This window comes from Pollachius pollachius, assembly GCF_949987615.1.
Source record: "Pollachius pollachius genome assembly, chromosome: 20".
NCBI lineage: Eukaryota > Metazoa > Chordata > Actinopteri > Gadiformes > Gadidae > Pollachius > Pollachius pollachius.
In genome coordinates this window covers 6,874,094-6,895,653 of record NC_136953.1, presented here as the reverse complement: position 1 = coordinate 6,895,653, position 21,560 = coordinate 6,874,094, and the positions used below count along the sequence as shown (strand labels likewise).

Below are 21,560 nucleotides of genomic sequence, written 5' to 3'. Positions count from 1 at the left end.
AGGATTCAAATGATATACGGCCGCTACTCATTTCGTTAACATCGTTAAATGTGCTTTGTTATACGCCAAAACACTGGATGGGAATGGGAGCAGATGTCTTGCTGGGTTTTCTCAAGCCCAACAGTTAGGGAAACAGATTGTTTCATTGTTTTTCTCAATCCCCACGTTGATAGCATCACACGTTGGCCCACTCACACACACTGAAGAACCAAGTGAATCTATATAGGTATACATGTTGGCTAAGATATAGATGCCAACATGCATACGGTTTGTGTGACCTTTTGGTACACATTTGACCTTTGAGCCCACAGACCTTGTGTTTTGCATGTGTGCAGCAGACGCCAACGGCCACTGCATGGCGAACAGGTAGGTTGATTGACTGTCCATCTGTCGGACAGGAAGAGCACGGACAGCCCAAGACCCAAGGAGTCGTGGCTCAAGTTAGCATGCAAGCTATGAGGCTAGGGTATATTTTGACTTTCATGGTCTCATGAATCAAAGATTGTTAGATGGCAATGCGCTTTCACCAACACACACTAAGATGTGTTTTCTGAATTTTGAAACACATTTTCTGCAAAGGTTCTTGTTCATGCTGTTGTATCCCCAATGTTTCTTTTGGACAGTGTTCTAAATCAGAATGTGTGTGTATCTGTGTGTGTGTCTCTGTGTGTAATTACGTGTGATTGTGTGTGTGATATTCCCCCTGTGTACGACAGGAATGCTGATTCTGACCAGTATTTGGTCACCATGGGAAAATACGTACACACGCGTGCACACGCTTGCATACACATTCACACACATGCACACAGGCAAGCTGTAGGGCTGGGCAGACAGCTGTGGTTTCACCCCCTGATCTCAATACACACACACACTCACACACACACACACACACACACACACACACACACACACACACACACACACACACACACACAAAAACACACAGACTTATGGACACACTCACATGCAGAATCACATTCATACCCTTACAAACACAGACTTAAATACACACACACACACACACACACACTCACTCACTCACTCACAAACACACACACACATACATAAACACACAGACACACACACACACACACCAAATGGACACACTTAATTACATGCAAACGTTCATACATCCCCTTACAAACACAGACACATACACACACACACATCTGCGCAAATACACACATCTGGGGAAATGCTTGTGTGATGTCAGAGGGTGGCATTTTTCCAGAAGCAGAAGCATAATGGTTGGGAAGGTGTGTGCGTGATCTAGTGTACTTGAGTGAGTGCATGTGTTTGTGTGTGTGTGTGTGTGTGTGTGTGCATGTGTCTGACGGAGGTTTTGTGTGAGCTGTGTTTGATCAGCATGTGAATACAGAGCAGGTGGTGGGTGAGCACTGCAGTGTGGTTATGAGGTCAGTTTCATTAAGGTGTTCGTTTTCACGGATCAAAACAAAATGGCGGTCTGGCGACTCGAGGTGTTGAGTCAGCTATAATTGAAGACACCGTTGTTCTCTCTTACGGAACAATATGGTGGATCTGGGCGGCGTTAGTAGGAGAAAGAGAGAGACAGAGTGAGAGAGAGAAAGAGAGAAAGAGTGAGAGAGTGATTTGTGGGTTGTGTTGGTTTAAACCCATGTCATATGAGGTCTCTACTTCCCTTCTTATTTCCTACTTAGAATTCCTCTGTGTGTTGGGTGTGTGCTTGTGGTATTCGAATGGCTCGCACACAGACACAGACACAGACACACACACACACACACACACACACACACACACACACGTGGGCGTAGCTACTTCTGGCAGGACACTCTAGTCATGCGCCCCCTATCAGCTGACCGCTAACACGTTCCAATCAAACGCACGTACACTGATAGGCGGTCAATATAAGATCTCAAACACACACTCTGCGAAGTTCAGTGTGCTGATCATATCCACCCCCCCAGCCTCCCCGCAAAACTAAATTGTATTACAGAGGGAGGAGGAGGACAGGGAGGAGGAGGTGGAGGAAGAGGAGGGAAGGAGAGGAGAGAAGGAGAGGGGAAGGAGGACAGGGATGATGAGTTGGAGGAAGAGGAGGGGGAGGAGAGGGAGGAGGAGAGGAGAGAAGGAGAGAGGGGGAGAAGGACAGGGATGATGAGTTGGAGGAAGAGGAGGGGGAGGAGAGGGAGGAGGAGAGGAGAGAAGGAGAGAGGGGGAGAAGGACAGGGATGATGAGTTGGAGGAAGAGGAGACCGTGGACCACGTATTTCATCTAGACAGTAAGATTTAGGAACTCCCGTTTAAGATTCAACCAGCTGCTGGTGACGGCATTCGTCAAAAACTCCTTGAGGCAGTCTAGGACAAGGCTTAGACAAAGTCAATTAAGACACAGCACTTCCTATTTGTTGTGTGTTAGTTGTCCGTTCTAAGTATAAAATATTGCACAAGTGGTGCATTGTGGGTCCATCAAACAAGCAAACCTTCATCTATTCGGTCTCGTGTTTCTTTTTAGTCGCTAACAGAAATCCCCTAGTGCTAACGGCAACTCTTCTCTGGCAAAGCAAGAACCAAATCAACCCCCATTTTTGACTGCCTTTTTTCAACAATGAATGGCCAACAGCTACCAGCTAATCAAGGAAACAGTAATTGAATGGGATCCCAGATATAAGCATGATGGCAACACAAAGACGCCCGATAGCGTCAGTATTTGGCAAACAGCTGATTTATACAACGGCAAAAGTACTTATCTTTATGGTGTTCTTGGATAATGACGATCCTCAAGGGTAGATCACAGAGATTTTGTTCCCCATGTGCATATCAATAGTTCAAAGATGTTGTTATAAATGGTTTCTTCGTTTTTTTTAAGGTGCACGTAATCTATGCTGCTGATCCTGTGACTGTGAAAACATGGGGTTCAAACTGATGACATTATCCAACCAGGGGGTTTTAAAGCTTTCAAAACAGAAGGGAAACGAAAACCAATGACTTTATGAAACCTGAGTGAGTAGGACCTCAGAAGGCCATTGAAGTTGCACGTGTAGGCATCTGTGTAAAGCCAAGAATTACGAAAACATCCCCCCCCCCCTTTGTTTTCAGACCCTCAGCCGGTGTGAACCCATGGGTTTTACTCCCAAATCTCTCTCTCTCTCTCTCTCTCTCTCATCCTGTTGTTTAGCTTAGTATTTTATCTGAGTATGAGCACTCAGCGTCTCTGACTGCACCCCTAATCATCCCTGTGTGTATCACTGCAGCGTCTTTTCTCTAGCTCATCAGGATTTAGGGAGTTCTTTGTGACCTTGTGGGCCACCTAGGGTGAGGTGGGAGTGGTACGATGTCCACCTTTAAAGTGCTTTGAGACTAAACAACGGTGTTGTTCGAATAAAACTTCTCTCGATGACGTTCTGGTGGTCCCACCGACCTGCTTCGAGAAGGAAACTGTCGGCTATGCTTGAAGCACATGGGCAGACTTTTTCCTTTGTAGCAAAGTAACATTTTTCAAACATATGATGTGAAATATGCTATTCATGTGCTCTCAAAACGAAACACAGTCTTAAAGGAATGATACAGGCTAAAACACTGTGGCATTGTTATAAAACAACTAACAGTAAAACGTCTTTACTATTGGCAATTCGTCGCTGGCTGTCTTGTCGGGCTTCCCGCGGTTTGCTCCATTGCGCTATATTTCCCTACGTTACAAAGAATGAGTTTCGCCACCCCCCTGTCCACATCAGGAGGCAACATTCGGTAGATTTTCTATAAATGTATGGATAATTTTTTGGGGTAAATTGACTAAATGTCTTATAACAATATGTATAACAGGCGTTATTATTCATGGAGGAAGCTGAATAGACATTTGGTGCTTAACTATGATACAAAGTGCCACAATGGCGATCACATTTCAACCGCCCCTTCGGATTTAAGAGCTGGTGAGTTGGCTGGGAGAGAGCTAGCCTGGCATTGAAGGGTAGGTCGCAGCTGAGCTCACCGTGGCTAACTTTATCCTGGCCATTGGCAAATTCTCATCTAGAACACTCAGGGGGCAATTCTTCGGTGGTGATTTCCACACCTCACTTTCAGCGAATAAAAACACTTTCACAGAGTTATAGCACAGAATTTCGTAAGCAGCTGCCGCTGGGGCTCGCTAGTTTATGCCCAAAGATAAAAAAGGGAGAATCAATGAATGGCTGCCGAACTGGTAAGATGCATGAGCTATACCCGGGCTCCCTGCTGATGACCAGATCAGCCAGGTGAACAGGTTAACAGTGATAAGCAGGTCGTTTCCATTTCAAACAAGGCTATGCCTCGGCAGCTGTAGGCCTACAGAGCATTGAGTCATCTATGGTTAGGAGCTCATGAACAAGCACCAAGCCCAAAAAGCCAAAGTGCATAATGGATTTATGAGGATGATAGCTCAGAAAAAATGTGTTTCCTCCTTCTCAATGACAGATTTCTCGCTAGGAATTAAAATGTATCTGACTTGGCAGTGATTCTGATACAGAACACCTGAGTTGTTGTCATATGGGAGTTCACCTAATAGATGATACTTGTGGTTGATGGGACAGCGACCTCTCCCAATGAACCTCATTGTTACTGCTGCTGAAATGTCTCGAGTGATGTAGTCGCGTCTACAGAACTGGAGTTCAGCTGTGGAAAAGTGAATATTATACAAAACGTTAAAACAGTACCTACAAAGCATTGTGTTTCTCAAATTGACATACCTCCACGATGTCAAAGTGTTTCAAGCCCGGGTTTATCTTAAGGGCAATCAATGTTTAAAAAGTTATAGAGGCTCAATAGTGAGACTGCTGCACTCGATTTAAATGAGTGAGGTTAGTGGCGAGGTTGCTTAGTTTGTTTCGCTATAATGTTTTTCCAACGGCTAGCAAACCAGTTAGCGTTTTGTGGAAAGAAAATAATTTATTTTAAAATAAGAGCAGTGTTTCAGAAAACGAAAAAAAAGAAATGAAAACCAAAATTTTGAAAAAAAGAATTTGATATTTGGAAGACTAGCATTTCTAATCTTTAGTTTGGGATTTTGTTTAAAATTATTCACAGAAAATGCTTCTGTGATTCGCTAAATCGGAGGCTGCTCAATGCCAATCTATATCTTTATTAATGTCACTGAGAAGTCGCTGAGTAAAATAAATGTTTAGTGCTCACGAGGAAGGCTTGCAGTAAAAGGACAAAAAAAATATCACTTTGGAAACCGTTAAACGGCAGCATTAATATTTAATAGACCGATCACTGGTCGCCTCTTTTGTCCATACGCACAAAATAACAAACAACAATGTATTGCCCTCTCCGACTAATTGATACAGCAATCATGCAATAGGCCAAGTGATGAGTGTCACACTATTGCGGCCGTTCTTTTCGCCTTTCCGGAATTTGGGAAGTTGCTTGACCCTTTGAGAGTTTGGGGTAAGTGGATTCTAATTGCGATATGAAGGCTTGACGAACTTGACAGTTAACGCTCGACTTTCAATGACACTCGCTCTCTCTCTCTGTGTGTGTGTGTGTGTGTGTGTGTGTGTGTGTGTGTGTGTGTGTGTGTGTGTGTGTGTGTGTATGTCCCTCTCTCCCTCGCTTTATCTATCTAGAGAGAGAGAGAGAGAGAGAGAGAGAGAGAGAGAGAGAGAGAGAGAGAGAGAGCGCGAGAGAGAGCGAGAAAGAGAGCGAGAGCGAGAGAGAGAGAGAGAGAGAGAGAGAGAGAGAGAGAGAGAGAGAGAGAGAGAGAGAGAGAGAGAGAGAGAGAGCGAGAGCGAGAGAGATTCTTCAGCAGCTCCTTAAGGTGATGCAGAAGTTAGTCCAGCCCCTCCCGGCTTTAAGAATTGAGAGCTGCTAGTCTGGGCCGTCTCGGAGCCCATACACGTCCACTCCACCGCCTATCAAACATGGTCACCGTTTCTCCACTTCTTTCTCTCCTCAACTGTCAGTGAACCCGGGGATCTCGTCCTACTTTTGGGTTTTTTTGTTTCGACCCCCATACTCCCCCACACAACGCTCTACTCTGCAGGCAAAAGTTCGCGAATCCCGTTGATGGACACGGATCTCTAAACCATTTGTTGCTCTACTCGCTCTGCTCCCCTCCCGTTCGTCCGGTGGGTCGGTGGTTCGGTTCCCTGCTCCGTCGTGTTGTTGTAACCCACGCGTGCGGGATGCCATGGCCACCCCGAGCACTCAGCAGCAACTGCAGCAGCAGGATTACTTCAGGTCCGTCAGCAACGAGTCCACCACGTACATGATGGTGCCCGCGGCCGGGCAGAGGGACAGGGAACGCCGCGAAGCCCCCTCCAAGATGTGGGTGGCGATGGTGGTGATCGTGGTGGTCGTTTTGCAGATCGCGTCCACCACGGGGCTCTTCGTCTACCTGAACATGTCCATCTCCCAGGTAAGGTTTTTTAAAAAAGGCTATAATAGTTTTTTTTGTCGATTTCTTTCGATTGCTGCTGCATCGCTGACTAGGGGAAGCTTTTTATTTTTGGGGGTGGGAGGGGAAAGGTTGCCTGACGAGACTTGTTGGGACACCCGCAGGCTCTCTCTGTGATTTAGAAGAGAAAGCACCTAGGAAAAACAATCTTGTGTGCTTCTAATGTAATGGATTATAGATCTTAAATCTTCCTTTCTGTGGGACCCTTGCGTAAAAGCAAACTGCGTGTACTCTTCAGTGTGCAGAAGCCGCTTATTAAAACTGGATGGATATGATTTTCTTTAGGTTATTGTGTGGCGGGGATTCCCGTAACTATCATACCCATGAGTTTCAGGTCTATATTACATGTCAATGATTCTCAGATTAAGCCATTAAAATGCCAAAGCTTTCGGTTTCGTGTGACTCTGTAGTCAACAGGTCCAAGGGCCCGGGTTGGACGCATTGTTTTTTAGGTCATTGCACGACTGTCTTATCGGTGACGCAATGTTATACGAGTCCCATGCCTCCGGAGACACGGACATTCTTCATGAGCAGCCGAGGCGCTTCGACACATGCTGTTATTGCTGGTCTCCGACCAGCCTACTGTGAAAGGGGAGCCTATTGTCAAATATGATTAAGACCAATTATGGCATGATCGTGCGGATTCAATGGGATTTATCCAGGTGCAAGTGATAAAAGTAGTTTCCGGGAGCAATTACTTTACCAATCAGTTTTAATGGCCCTCTATCAATGTTTAAGAAGTACAAAGTATCATGTTTGCGTGGTTCTATAACTTTATCATTCGGATTCAATGCCCCGAAATCCATTTTATATTATTGACTACAGACTAGCTCAGACATGATAACGTTTATCACGTCTGAGCGAGTCTATAGTCAATAATACATAATAATACGTAATAATATATGATAACAAGGGAAGAATTACTTCATCCATCCGATTCAAGGCCCCTAAATCCAGGTTTGGGAGATGGAAGTGGTCCCGTTTGCCCGAAACAGTGGTATAGCATCCTGCATGCGAATGGCTACATTCCATCAAACTGCCCTCAGACTTCGTCCCGAAGAAGTCGATACATTCCACTAGGTCAGTAGCTTCGAACTGCAACCGAAACCGCTAATCTAAAAGGAGAACCAAGGTTACACATACCCCCCTTGAGCGAGTCCCTCTTTTGAAACACAGTAAATCTCCTATACCCCCCCCCCCCCCCCCCATTTGGTACCGCAGCTATACGTTACGCTACGAGACTTCATCCACGCATCTGTCCTGTATTTGTACTGTTAGTACGGTTAGCCACTGCCAATCCGTCATAGATCAAACCGGCGCCCCCCACCACGTCCAAAGGCTTCTCGGAGGTGGAACCACGTCAATAATAAGAAAGCTAGTCAAGATAGCTGTATGGGAGGTGAGTGGTTTTCCCGCTCACCCACAAATCGGTACTTTCTTTAAAAACAGCATTGCGCAACGGTGGCCTTTAGTTGAAGCCATGCAAAGATCGGGACTCTGCATGGAGTAAATTGAGGGCATCTAGAAAGGAACACGGTGCGCCACAGAAACAGTTAGGTTGTATGTCATGGTATGTTACTCCCCAACGTCAGTCAGGAAGAGACGCATGAGTGCGCTTGTATACAAAAGTATAAAACTTTGAACTACCTTTATGTATCACACTCTGGGGCACTAGAGGGACCTCTGGGTCCGCGTGATGTTACTTTATAACATGACTTTATGAATAACTGCCTGGTATACGAGCACAAGTAGGTCATCCCCTGGGCTTACACTCGTGGTGCCTCAGAGTCGGTTGGAAGTGGCGACGCGAGTACAGAAAGTAGCGTTTAGGTAGCTTAGGGTAGAGATAGTCAAGTTAAGTTATCCTTTATTTGTCCCTTTTTGTGGGTAATTCTTTCTCTGCTTTTGACCCATCCGGGAGCCGGTGAACACGCCTGCAGCAGTGGGCGGCCACAGTGCTCGCGGAGCAGGTGCCTTGCTCAAGGGCACCTCATCCGTGAGAGTGCTCAACTACTCCCCTACCGGTCGAGGGGATTCGAACCGGCCACCCTCCCGTTCCCGTTCCAAATCCTTAACCAGTAGGCCGCGGATGCCCGGATGGTTCAGTTGAGGCACTCGGTCACAGGTGGTTAAGTTGAGTCCTTTCGATCAGAGATGGTTAAGTTAAGTTATTTGGTAAGAAATGGTTGGTGAGATGTTGTGTTACAGATGGTTGAGTTAAGTTATTATGTTAAAGATTGGTAAACTTGAGGTGTCGGGTCAGATATGGTTAAGTTGAGGCTTGAGGTTAGGGATGGTTAAGTTACGGTATTCGGGTAGAGATGGTTAAGTGGAGGCGTCAGGTCAGAGATAGTAGGCAATGTCTTTTAGAATATTTTTGTCATAATTGTTGAAAATCTTGACCTCCCAACAGCAATCGATCAATAAATAACCTCAGGTATCTGTCTCGGGTGCTGGCCTGTAATAAGCCTGTTGAATCATTTCATTCAGCAAATCAATGGATGGAGGCTTAGTTCAGTTCACCACCAGACAGCCTCTCGTAGGGCCCCCCTCAGGGGCCTATTGGCAGCCATACTGAAGCCCTTCAAGGTGCTGCAGGTCTTTCATGTCTACGTACGGGGTGGGGAGGCGGAGCGGGCCAGTTTCCTGCAGCCAGGCAGGAGACTCCATGGCCGTCCAGGCGAAATAGACCCGTGGATCCCAACACACAACTCCTTCCTGTCCCCCGACCCTGCTTCAAAGGGACTCCAAACTTTGAACTTGGGTTGTTTCAGCCCTGTCTCAGCATTCGGCACGGTGTCTCCCCCCACTGCCTGCTCCTTCATGAGCCATTTCTTTGCTGTCCAGCCCCTACCTGCTCCTACATGACCCGTCTCATCCAGTTGGAGGAGGGTCGCGTGGCGTGACGACGTTGAAAAACCCAGACAGAAGTATTTTAGTGTGTTTATATGTTGATATATATATATATGAACATAAATCATAGATACTTTCTTTCTTTTCTGTTTTTTTCCACTCACTTTAAAAGATAGAACTAGTACATTTCTGTGACGCTTTCATTTTGAAATGTTTCAACTTTTATTTTGTTTTTGGTGAACACCACTGAGGTTGGACTAGCGCTGAACAAATTCTATCCTCCGTCTCTCTCTTTCTCCCTCTCTCTCTCTCTCACTCCCTCTATGATGGGGAATCCCCGGCCGCCCATGCGAAGGCCGGCTATTTTTAATCTAGAAACAGGCTCTCTTTTGAATGGCACTCTGATCCTGCTCTGGGAAAGAGTGTTTATGATTTGGTTGTGGAAAAATATGGAACAGTATGACCACTAAAACAATGCAGAAAGCCCAGGTGTTGACACAAAAGAAATAAACACACACATACAAACACAAATAGGCCTACTGTACACATGACAGCCATGTAACAATGACAATAGGTTTTGTTTTTCTGCGGCTGCCAGCTGGTCTTTATATGTGTTACGCTGCATCAAGCGTTTCTGGACAAAATCATTTAAGACGCAGACAATAGCTATTAGCCTGAACTCTCTAGTCTGGGATTTCCATGCAAATTGAGTGTGAAGCGCGGAAACAATGTCAAACGCTGTCATACGTCATGCATGACTTTTGTTCCCATTGTTACTCTCAAAGTGGTATGTTGACCAGCATTTTTAGTTTCAAGATCTAGTGTTCTCTTTCAAGTTCTAGGTTTTAAGTTTGACTAAATTCAAAGCTCTATGTTTTAAGTTCTACCACGTTCCAAGTTCTATGTCTTATGTTCCAAGTTCCAGGAAAAATGTTGAAAGTTGTAATTTATAATGCTTTCCCAGTGCTGCATACACGCAGACGTTTTTTAACGTACTACATTCTGAGGTAAAGCCTCTCTTCTCGTTCTGTGTCTCCGCGTTGTATTAGCTGTCTGCTTAGCTTAGCTCCACCAGCGACCAGGGCTAACAGGCGTGAAATGTGCATCAGATGGCTAAAATCCTCCTCGAGAGACAGACAGACAGACAGACAGACAGACAGACAGACAGACAGACAGAGAGTGCAGAGACAGAGAGAGACAGAGACAGAGAGAGAGACACAAAGAGAGAGAGAGACACAGAGAGAGAGACGTGGAGACAGACAGACAGACAGATGAGTGACAGACGGAGAGATAAGGAGGCAACCAGCGGTAGTTTCTTCTCACAGATTTCTAAATCCCTCCAAGCTGAATTGATTAAGGCGGGATCTGTGTGTGTTAACATCGTGACAGACAGACAGACAGACAGACAGACAGACAGACAGACAGACAGACAGACAGACAGAGAGTGCGGAGAGAGGCGGAGAGAGAGAAAGAGACAGACAGACAGACAGACAGACAGACAGACAGACATATGGGGGGGGGGGCGTAATTAAAGAACATTATCAGAGATATTTATAGAATGATTTGTCTTGCCTGTAACCCTCTCTATAAATCCTGGATAATTCTTGGATCGCATGCCGCTGCACACATTCAAGGCATGAGCGGGGATTGTACATCTGTAGAGCCTGGAGGTATTATTCATGTCTTTAAATAAATTAGTTAAATGATGCGGTCTGTTCTGGGTCCGGGATCAGTCGGGGGAGAACCTTCTTTTCATTGAAATGTCATGGGAGGGCAGAAGACAATGGCTATTTCTGTAAAAATAAATGCTAAGGGCTGATTCAGAGAATGAATATAATATTTGTTTTGTGAGTGACCGCTACAAAACGGAAATGGTTTTGGAGTACAGCTCTCCCCCTTGAAAACAAACAGCACAATATAGAGACCATGTGTCATATTGTGGGCTGGTTTCAGCATTAAATATATACTGTGTTTGTTCGTATCAACGTCTGAACAAAACCTACAAAATAATCCTGGACAACATATACAATAGTACTGTATTAGTAATATTGTACTAATACAGCTAAAATAATATAGAACGTTAAGTAGTATTAAAAAATAATAATAATAGAAAATATGACTTATTAATACCGCAGTACAACTCAGTAGTGTTTACCCTTCCCAATGAGTTAATATTGCTGGTTTGATAAGCGTTACTGGTGGAGAGGTTTGATATATCCCCACCTCATAAACACACATCAAGACCTTAGAACGAAGACTGGCCACCAATGTTATTTATTTTTTTACTGTTGGATGATATACCGTCCAAGCCAAATATAGAAACCACCCACACACACGCACTAACATAAAACATACTTTCAACATGCCACGCTGTACTTAACGGTGAACGCAGAAAACATGCGCCACTGCCTGGTGTTTTTACTGCTTAATACTACAAACTACTTGGCTCTTAGCCACAGAAACCGTAAAGAATTCTAGTTAAATGTTTGATTATCATGTAGGACTAGAGAGAGAGAGTGAATGTGTGTGTGTGTGTGTGTGTGTGTGTGTGTGTGTGTGTGTGTGTGTGTGTGACAGATGTTAATTCAGAGGAAATGATTGACATTCCATGCCTCACATTTCACGCAACAGACCCTGACTATAGTGTGTGTGTGTGTGTGTGTGTGTGTGTGTGTGTGTGTGCGTGTGTGTGTGTGTGTGCGTGTGTGGTCAGTGTTGGGAAAGTTCACTTTCTACGTGAACTAGTTCAAAGTTCAGTTCACAAATTTTAAAATGAACTAGTTCAGTTAAACATAGTAGTAAACTAGTTCATAATTAAAAATTTTGAACTAAGTTCACAGTTCCAAAAAATGAACTAGTTCATAGTTATTTTTTTCAATATGTTGCTGTGAGCTATTCGTTTTTTCTGGTATTTTGAACATTGAGCCCCCTTTGTGGTTTGTCTAGGATGAAATAGAGTGGTTGAATCAAGTATCGTAGCTTAATACAGTTTCTATCGTGTTTTATTGCACATTTTAGCATTTTGTAAATCCCATTGATTTCTGTTGGAAGACTCATTGCTCGTTGGCCGGAAACGGAAAAGCGGGGTGTTCACGTTTGGTTGTAGTCTTTTCGCTCGGTTCTAGCTCTGAACAGCCCCCCTTTCCGTTTCCGGCCAACAAGCAATGATTCTACGAGGTATTCTAGTCCGCTGAGCTATGAGCCAGAGAGCTAACGTTATGGATTGTACATATTTATAATTCGAAATTCGTCTCAGCCTTTATACCACAGATACTCTAGGGTCTATAGCATATAACCGCGTTGTCTGATTACAGTTTAATTCATTTTCCACAATTTAAAAGCTCTCGTTTTGAAGAATAATCAACGCGCCATTCGTTTCAATGGGAATCGCGCCGGTCTATACTTTCAAAATAAAGTGTACATATTTATAATTTGAAATTCGTCCCAGCCTTTATACGACAGATACTATAGGGTCTATAGCATATAACCACTTTTTCTGATTACAGTTTAATGTAACAGTAAGCTGGCAACACCAGCTTACTGTTACATGAACTATCGTTCAATGAACGCGTTCAGGCACAACACTGTGTGTGGTCCAATGCCACACACATGCCATGTAGACAAAGAAAAGGGGAATTTATAGTGATTTCATTAGCGTCTCTGTAGGTATTTGTTGGTGTCTGTGTCTGCCGCTATGTAAGTATGAAGTCGTAAGGGTTGTGTGTGTGTGTGTGTGTGTGTGTGTGTGTGTGTGTGTGTGTGTGTATCTGTAATGTATTTGTGTCAGTGTTGAAATGCTGACTGACAGGAATCTGAAATATTGTAGCCCTTAAAACTATCACTAAAAACAGCCCTTAAAATAGCACTTAAGCATAGTTGAGGCATGGAGGTCAGACCCTAGGAGTCTGTCCACATAAACAACTCCAATAAACAACATAAACCACATAACCACATAAACAAATCCAGATTGTCCAAATCCTCACAAGTCAGAATGAAGTTGAGGTCAAAGGAGAGGAGACATTTGCCATGGCAGTGAAGTATGTGCGTGTCTTTGATTGTGTATGTTGGTGTCGCCAATTTTTATTGCACACACGAACCATGACAAAAAAAGAAATGGCAGTACCAAACAGTTTTTTGGCACCTCTAGCACATTGTGTTTCATATGGCCCTTTATAACTGATTAAAGTGCAGTATCAAAAGCGGATTTATTTTGTAAATATAGCAGCACATTGTGTTTAATTGCTGGCTTTTTTATAACTACTGAACCAACTCCACACACCTGTAAATGAAGGCTTCAACAAAAAAAACATATATATATATTAAAAAAAAATAAATAAATCGAAGTAATTTAAAACTTAAGTCCACACAGGGGCGAATCGAGATCGCAAATTTATAACGATTTATCGTGCAGGCCTAGTGTGTGTGTGTGTTTGACAAGCAAGAACCCTAGCCAATGCTACACAAGCACAATCACACACACTTATAAATCGGTTACTGATTTTACAGTAAGATCCCTCCCTCCCTAACACATGCACAAACACACACTCACAGAAACATACATGGGCATACACAAATGCGTGCACGCACACACACACCCACACATACTCCAAAACTGTTTGGATTTAATTCAGCGCTGCCAACATAGCCACCCACGCTAGCTTCTCCCTCCCTCCCTCTTCCCTCTCCCCCTCCCTCCCTCTCTCCCTCTCCCCCTCCCTCCCTCCCTCCCTCTTCCCTCTTCCCTCTCCCCCTCCCTCCCTCTCCCCCTCCCTCCCTCTTCCCTCTCCCCCTCCCTCCCTCTCTCCCTCTCCCCCTCCCTCCCTCTCTCCCTCTCCCCCTCCCTCCCTCTTCCCTCTCCCCCTCCCTCCCTCTCTCCCTCTCCCCCTCCCTCCCTCTCCCCCTCCCTCCCTCTTCCCTCTCCCCCTCCCTCCCTCTCTCCCTCTCCCCCTCCCTCCCTCCCTCCCTCTTCCCTCTCCCCCTCCCTCTCTCTTCCCTCTCCCCCTCCCTCCCTCCCTCTTCCCTCTCCCCCTCCCTCCCTCTTCCCTCTCTCCGTCCCTCCCTCTTCCCTCTCCCCCTCCCTCCCTCTCTCCCTCTCCCCCTCCCTCCCTCCCTCCCTCTCCCCCTCCACCTCCTTCCCTCTCCCCCTCCCTCTCTCTTTCCTCTCCCCTCCCTCCCTCTTCCCTCCCTCCCTCCCTCCTTCCCTCCCTCTCTCCCTCTCCCCCTGTCCTTTGCTTGACTTTTGTATCTCTTCTTTTCATTTTTATGACATGTGTCTCTCCTCTCCCTCACCTTATGATGGTCTCTCTTCGGTCGACCCTTCTGTCTGTAACGCTCTCCTCTCTGCCTGTCTCTTACTCTCTCTCCCACACTCTGTTATCTCTCATTCATCCTCCTCACTCCCTTCTCTCTCACTCAACCGTCCAATTCTCTCTCTCCAATATTGTTGTTGATTAAAGAGTTATTTTTTCAAATAGAAAACGTCTGTATGTCCATCTTGTGAACTCTGCCAAGTTGTGTTAATAAGGGAATACAAAGTATTGTTCCTCTCAATTCAATGACACTGAATTACAGTCACTAGAGCTTTGTTTGCAGATAAATATTTAGATCGCCAAAATCAAACAACGTAAAAAAGAATAACATACTTAAAGGAGATCAAAACAAAAGGAAATGTTTATGTGTGTGTGTGTGTGTGTGTCTGTGTGTGAGTTTGTGTGTGGTGTTTTGTTACAGCTCCAGGGAGAGAAGAGATTCTTCAGGAATGACACAAGAAGCTCTTTCTTTTATGAGGCAGTCTTTGGCTTATAGTTTTAGGGTGTGTGTGTGTGTGTGTGTGTGTGTGTATCGTGTCGGTGTGCGTGTGTGTGTCTGTGTGTGTGTGCGTGAGTCACATTCAGCTGTGTAATATTTAACCAAAGGATGTTTGTTTTCACAATCGCCTCAGGACTCACACACAGACACACACATGCAAGGCAGAGGAGGGGAGAAAAACAGATGAGGAAAATAAATTCAACAGAGGCAACGAAAGGTGGCGATTGGAGCTGAGATGCAGAGGAAGAGATGGCTACAGATCTCCCTAAGATACACAGAGGGAAGAGAGAGGAAGTGGAGGAGAGGAGAGGGAGGAGAGAGGGGAGGAGGGGGAGAGGTGTAGAGGGGGAGGAGGAGGAGGGGGAGGAGGAGGAGGGAGGTGTAGAGAGAGGGAGAGGTGTGGAGGGAGGAGGAGGAGGGAGGCGTAGAAAGGGAGAGGTGTGGAGGGAGGAGGAGGAGGGAGGCGTAGAGAGAGGGAGAGGTGTGGAGGGAGGAGGAGGAGGGAGGTGTAGAGAGAGGGAGAGGTGTGGAGGGAGAAGGAGGAGGAGGGAGAGGTGTAAAGGGAGGAGGAAAGGGGAAGGAAGAGGTGTTGTAGGGTATGAAGAGGAGGGGGCTGAAGAAGAGAGGAGAGCGTATTGTTTCAGAGTAGAGGAAGTAGGGATGGTCTGAGATGAGATGTTGGAGGTCACACAGAGGTCAGAGAGGGAGGATATTTGTCAGGGTGCCCTATCTCTGTCCGTCTCACACTCTCTCTCTCTCTCTCTCAGTCCATCTCAATCTCACTCTCTCTCTCTCTCTCTGTCCGTCTCAATCTCTCTCTCTCCGTCTGTCTGTCTGTCTGTCTGTGTCTCTCTCTCTCTCTCTCTCTCTCTCTATCTCTGTCCGTCTCTCTCTTTCTCTCTCTCTCTCTCTCTCTCTCTCTCTCTCTCTCTCCGTCTCTGTCTGTTAGCCTTTACTCACTCACATCTCTTTGTGTCTCTTTCTCTTGTTTTCTTTACACTTTTTATATTGCCTTGTCAAAACACACCTACCCCCCCACACACAGACACACACAGACAGACACGCCCACACACAAACAATCAGACAGATCACTCACACACCCAGGCATCCCGCCCCCCCCAAAAACACACATACACTCCCACCCACACACATTCAAAAGCAAAGCACACTTCCGAATTCCCACGCAAAATACATATTACCTAACCCGCCTGCATAAACTCCCTCTCACACACACATGCGCACGCAAACACACAAACATGTGTGCGCACACACACATGCACATGTGGCCTTGGTGTGTTTTTCAAATGTAAAGACTGGATATTTACCTTCCCGCGTCGGAATGCTTGTAAGAAGCAGGGTCAAGCTGTGTGTGTGTGTGTGTGTGTGTGTGTGTGTGTGTGTGTGTGTGTGTGTGTGTCCGTTAGTGACAGCTGTCGCAGGACACACACGTTGCGCTATGTGACTATTGGTGTGTTTTCCAAGTCAACAGACCAGGCAACTGTGAGGTTGTCCTATTGACAAGTTAAGATTGGCTAATAGACTCATTACATAGAGCTAACCGTCGCCATGGATACACACACACTGCTTAGCTAGAAAAAAAATGACATGCTGGTCTGCAATAGCCAAGACTTAAATAAACGGTCTTGTTAACTTTGACAAGAAATTAAGGTGTAATAGAGAGAAAAATATATGGAGAAATATTACTATTAAGTAGGAAAAGAAAACACATTCAAGGATTAAGTTTATTAGGAGTCGTGGGACATGTAGAAATATGCTTGCGAAATGCCTTCAGGGGCGGGAATATTGTCTTTTGCATATTTCTGTTAAAAAGAGAGAAAGACAGAGAGGGAACCTCAGTAACATTAACATTAACAATAACGTTTAACATTTTCACACATACATACAATACTACTTTTCATAATTGTCTTTATATCTTGAACAGAAAACTATTATTAGATACTGATGGAGGAGGCTGCTTAACAATCAGACTAATAGCACCAAAAAGTCGTAAATAACTTCACAATCAGACACAAAATTATTCAAATTCAACTGAGGCGTGACGTCATATGAGAGGGCGCTTCATAAATTGCCTTGGTAACAACGGTCAGATAAGACGAGTGATTGGTAGACAGTGATTCACCTCAGAGTTATTTGTCTTGAGGACATTGTCATTGGAGCTCTGGGAACAGCTCCTTCTCTCGACCTCGTTTTAAGTCACACGTCCTGTTGGTGGAGTGATGTAGCCGCTAGCACTATCCCGTCGTTCAGCATTCACACACTCGTACCTGAAGCGACTCTCAGTGAATTCAGAAACTTACATTTTACATTTAGGGGATTTCGCAGACGCTTTTGTCCAAAGCCACTTACGACCAATCCTTCAAACATTCACACACCGACGGCGATGTCAACAACGCAGGGCAACAGCCAGCTCGTCTGGAGCAGTGAGGGTCAGGCATCATTCTCAGGGACACCTCGACACCCGACACAGGAGCCGGGGATCGAACTAGCATCCTTCTGGTTAACAGTCCACCCGCTCTACCTCGTGAGCAACTGCCGCCCAGATACTTGTCAACGTCGATGCCTTCGGTTAGACTGGGAACGTTGGAAGGGATCAGAACCTTCCTGCTGGGAATCAAACAGGGAATCAAACAGCTGAACCACTATCAACACTATCCAACCCCTCCCTCAGTTTAGTTTGCTACCATTTATTCTTTGCCCTGGTCAGCAACTGCTAAATTCCTAGCATCCCTGAATGAAGGGATCCTTCTGCTGTGTTCCTTCTCAAGGTTCTCCCCTCTGTGGTCGGAGGGCTTTTCCTCCCGAGTCGTCCACAGTGTTTAGAGTGCAGAGGTGTTTTTTGTTCATAGTGTGCTAAAGCCCTCTTGGGTCTGTTTGTGATGAAGATGAAGAACTGAGGAAGAACTATGCTAATAAAGATTCACTCACCAACTAACTTGGCGACCTATGACGGGTCAAAGTAAAGGTTAAAGTTGAACGTTTAAACGCACACGTTTGACCTCTGATGAGGAAGGGTTAGGGGTTCCGCTGTCTTCCACTAGTACTACTGCCAACGGTGACCTCTGACCCCCGTTAGGTCCGGTTATCTGCGGACACCCGTAGGAGTCACAGTGTGACCCCTGGCCCCCTGGGTGCTGACGTCATCGCTACTGGTGACTAATTAGTATGAGTGCTGGTATTAGTACCAGTATGGTATAAGCAGTAGTAGTACTAGTATATTAGTGAGAGGGATAAGATTATGTCATTTGTCCAGCAGGAAGTCCTGACATATGTGTGTGTGTGTGTGTGTGTGTGTGTGTGTGTGTGTGTGTGTGTGTGTGTCTGTTTGTGTGTGTGTGTTTATGTACAGGAAATTTGTAATGCATTACATGCTATCCACAGACATGGTGCACAAATGGTGCTGACTCACAGACCTGGGTTGTGTGTGTGTGTGTGTGTGTGTGTGTGTGTGTGTGTGTGTGTGTGTGTGTGTGTGTGTGTGTGTGTGTGTGTGTGTGTGTGTGTTTGTGTGTGTGTGTAGTAGGCTAACTGTTGGCCTAATGTCAGTTATCTGACATGATTGGCTACTGGGAATCATCAACTCTACTGGAACAAAATCTCTCTCTCTCTCTCTCTCGCTCTCTCTCTCTCTCTCTCTCTCTCTCTCTCTCTCCCTCTACCACCGCTGCTAGGGTGTAGGAAAGGAAGAAGGGAGGAAGGCAGCACATAGAAGGGATGTTAGTAGAATCTCTAGGATGTGTTGTCATCCTTTGCCTTTTGTAAACTTTTCATTTTATCAAACCATTTCCTCCAAAGATGTTCTCCCTCTCGGCTACATCACGAGTGTCTCTCGTGGTGTCAGGGGTTACTGCGGCGGAGTTGGCCTCCAACATGGCCACAGGTTGAACTTCAACATGGCTGAGGTCACCATGGTAACAGGTCCGCAGAGCACGGCCTGTGCCTCTGACCCTGCCGCCACGGGGCCAGGGTTTGGTCAGTTGGCGACGAGAACAGACATCGTCTGGAGATCACCATCCTGTCGTTTTACATAACCAACGCAACCGGTTCCAACCGGTTCACACCGAGTCCCTTGGGGTGTGTGTGTGTGTGTGTGCACGCGTTCAGCGAGAAGTGAAGAACGTCTGTCCACGTGCGCCAAAAGTGGGTTGAAATAACAAATGTTCCCCATCCAACCTTTTTTTTCTTTCGTGGGATGGTACAGGGTTATCTTTTTCGAATACCAAAACCAAATGTCACTTCACACAGGTGACTACGCGCACACACACACAGACAGACAGACAGACAGACAGACAGACAGACAGACAGACAGACAGACAGACAGACAGACAGACAGACAGACAGACAGACAGACAGACAGACAGACAGACAGACAGACAGACACTCAGACACACAGACAGACAGGAGGACAGACACACACTTAACACCCAATTGAACCTCGGTGGGGGACCAAACTAACAGAAAGACGAGGAGGATGGACTACACGGAGAGCCGGGGGAGGCCTGCGTTCTTGGTCTCGGAGCCGTCTTATACCGCCTTTGCTCTGCTGATGGGAGGCGTGATGGGTAATGACTCGCCGTATTAACCCGCTGAAGAGAGCTCCAGTGCTGTAACGCCAGGAAACATGGCGACCGCCGTGGGCCGGCGTGTGTTGGTGCTTGCTGGTACGGACCCCCTAGCCCCCCTACCCCCCTACCCCCTTGGTGTGAAATACACACAGGCAGACAGACACACACAAACACACAAGCAGACACATACAGACACACAAACACACACACACATAGACACAAACAGGCACACGTTCACACACACGCACACACTCACGCACAAACACACACACACATTGGCAGACGTACCAGTCAGTAAAGTGCTCCATATGCATCCCCTCTCTCTCTGCCTCTCCGCTGGGTCCCAGCAGCAGCAGGCCCTGTGGTGCAGACGTCTGTCTGGTGACTCACTCTGTCCTGAAGTCCTCCTCACTCAGGTCTTCCCACCCCCCACAGCCCGGGGAGGAGGGGGGCGCTTAACATCCACCCCCCCCCCCCCCGGGTGTTAGGTGTAACCCCAGTCCCTCCAATGAGACGCCTCGTGGCCCACTAGACCCCTCCCCCGTGGTACCCACCAAGTCCCCCGCCATCTTACACCCCTAACCCGTATACTGGCCCCCGGGACGACGAGGAGTCCTGGGGTTCAAGGTCTCTTAAACAAACAAGTTCTTCACTGGCAGGGACCGTCCCATAACAGCGACCCGTTGCGTTTCGTTTCCTGGTAGGCCGGTTGGGCGTGGGCGGGGCACATGATTCGAATGTGGCTCAGTATCTTTGGCAGGTAAACTATGGTAAACATGAGGGAGATTACTGGCTAAATGTTCCCTTGTGTTTCGGTTTCATTGCTCCTGAGCTTCTTGCCATACCTTTTGACTTGCAGTAAAAGACTGTTGAGAACGAGAGCAGTGATGACGCTCTCCACAAATTGGCTGCGCCCGTGAAGAGATTTTTATTTTCTTTGTATTTGTACCACGTTGGTCATTTTAATGTTGATTTTAAATGCTCTTACACACTTGATTACATTGCTGTTTTATTCCGGTCACCAATTTATGCATCGCACGGTCTTGCTGTGCGTGCAATACAATGTAAAGTTGTGTTGTTTGTTTTCGGGCTGGTTTGCTAAAGAGGCTGATGCAGCTAACAATAAACAACGACTAGCCAATTTCATGACACAATCACAAAGACGAACGGGAACGCTATAAATGCTCAGAGACCGGAAATGACGTCAAAAGTGCACCTCGGAAGGCTGGCGTCCGAGGATTCAGGAACACCATTCCACCCCTAACCCCTGGAACGGCCCTGAGTCCTGGGGGGGTTCAAGGTCTACACCTGCAGAGCCCGTCCCATGACAGCGGTCGATTTCGTTTTGTTTCGTGGGAGGTCGGTAGGTCTCCATTTCGACGGTACTCCAAGGGTACATCTATAATTAGGATTCTTATGAGGGTGGTTATTGTAACTATTTGGCGTGACTGATTACGATCATGAGACATTTGTAATTGTTGCGGTGTCACAACAACATGCATGATTATTTAATCTCTCTCTCTCTCTCTCTCTCTCTCTCTCTCTCTCTCTCTCTCTCTCTATAACATTACATGTAAAGGACTGTAAAGGCACTGTATATGTACCAGAACATGTAAAAAGTGTAAAATAAGATATTAAGAACTAAGTTAAACACACAATACAACAGACATCCCACTCTCTCTCTCACTCTCTTTCGGTTTCGCTCTCCCTTTCTCTATCTCTCTCTCTCTAAACAATAAAGAGAGATAAACCAGATACACACTATCTGGAAGCATTTTCACACTTTATGATACTTATCTCTCTCTCTCTTTCTGGTTATTGGAAACAATCCCTTGGCACGCCCACGCACACACACACACACACACACGTGAATACAAGTACAGGCACATGGACTTACAACAGTCTTT

The 21,560-nt window shown here is 46.0% G+C and overlaps 1 protein-coding gene across 1 annotated transcript in view; it reads left to right on the top strand.

The window, feature by feature from the left end:
- The first annotated feature begins 5,796 nt into the window (after positions 1 to 5,796).
- tnfsf10l (TNF superfamily member 10, like) overlaps positions 5,797 to 21,560 on the top strand; it is a 56,381-nt gene continuing 40,617 nt past the window's right edge. The window contains exon 1 of the mRNA XM_079758137.1: positions 5,797 to 6,370. Within this exon, the coding sequence (XP_079614263.1) occupies positions 6,143 to 6,370 (228 nt within the window). The 5' untranslated portion in view covers positions 5,797 to 6,142. The remainder of the gene's footprint in view (positions 6,371 to 21,560) is intronic.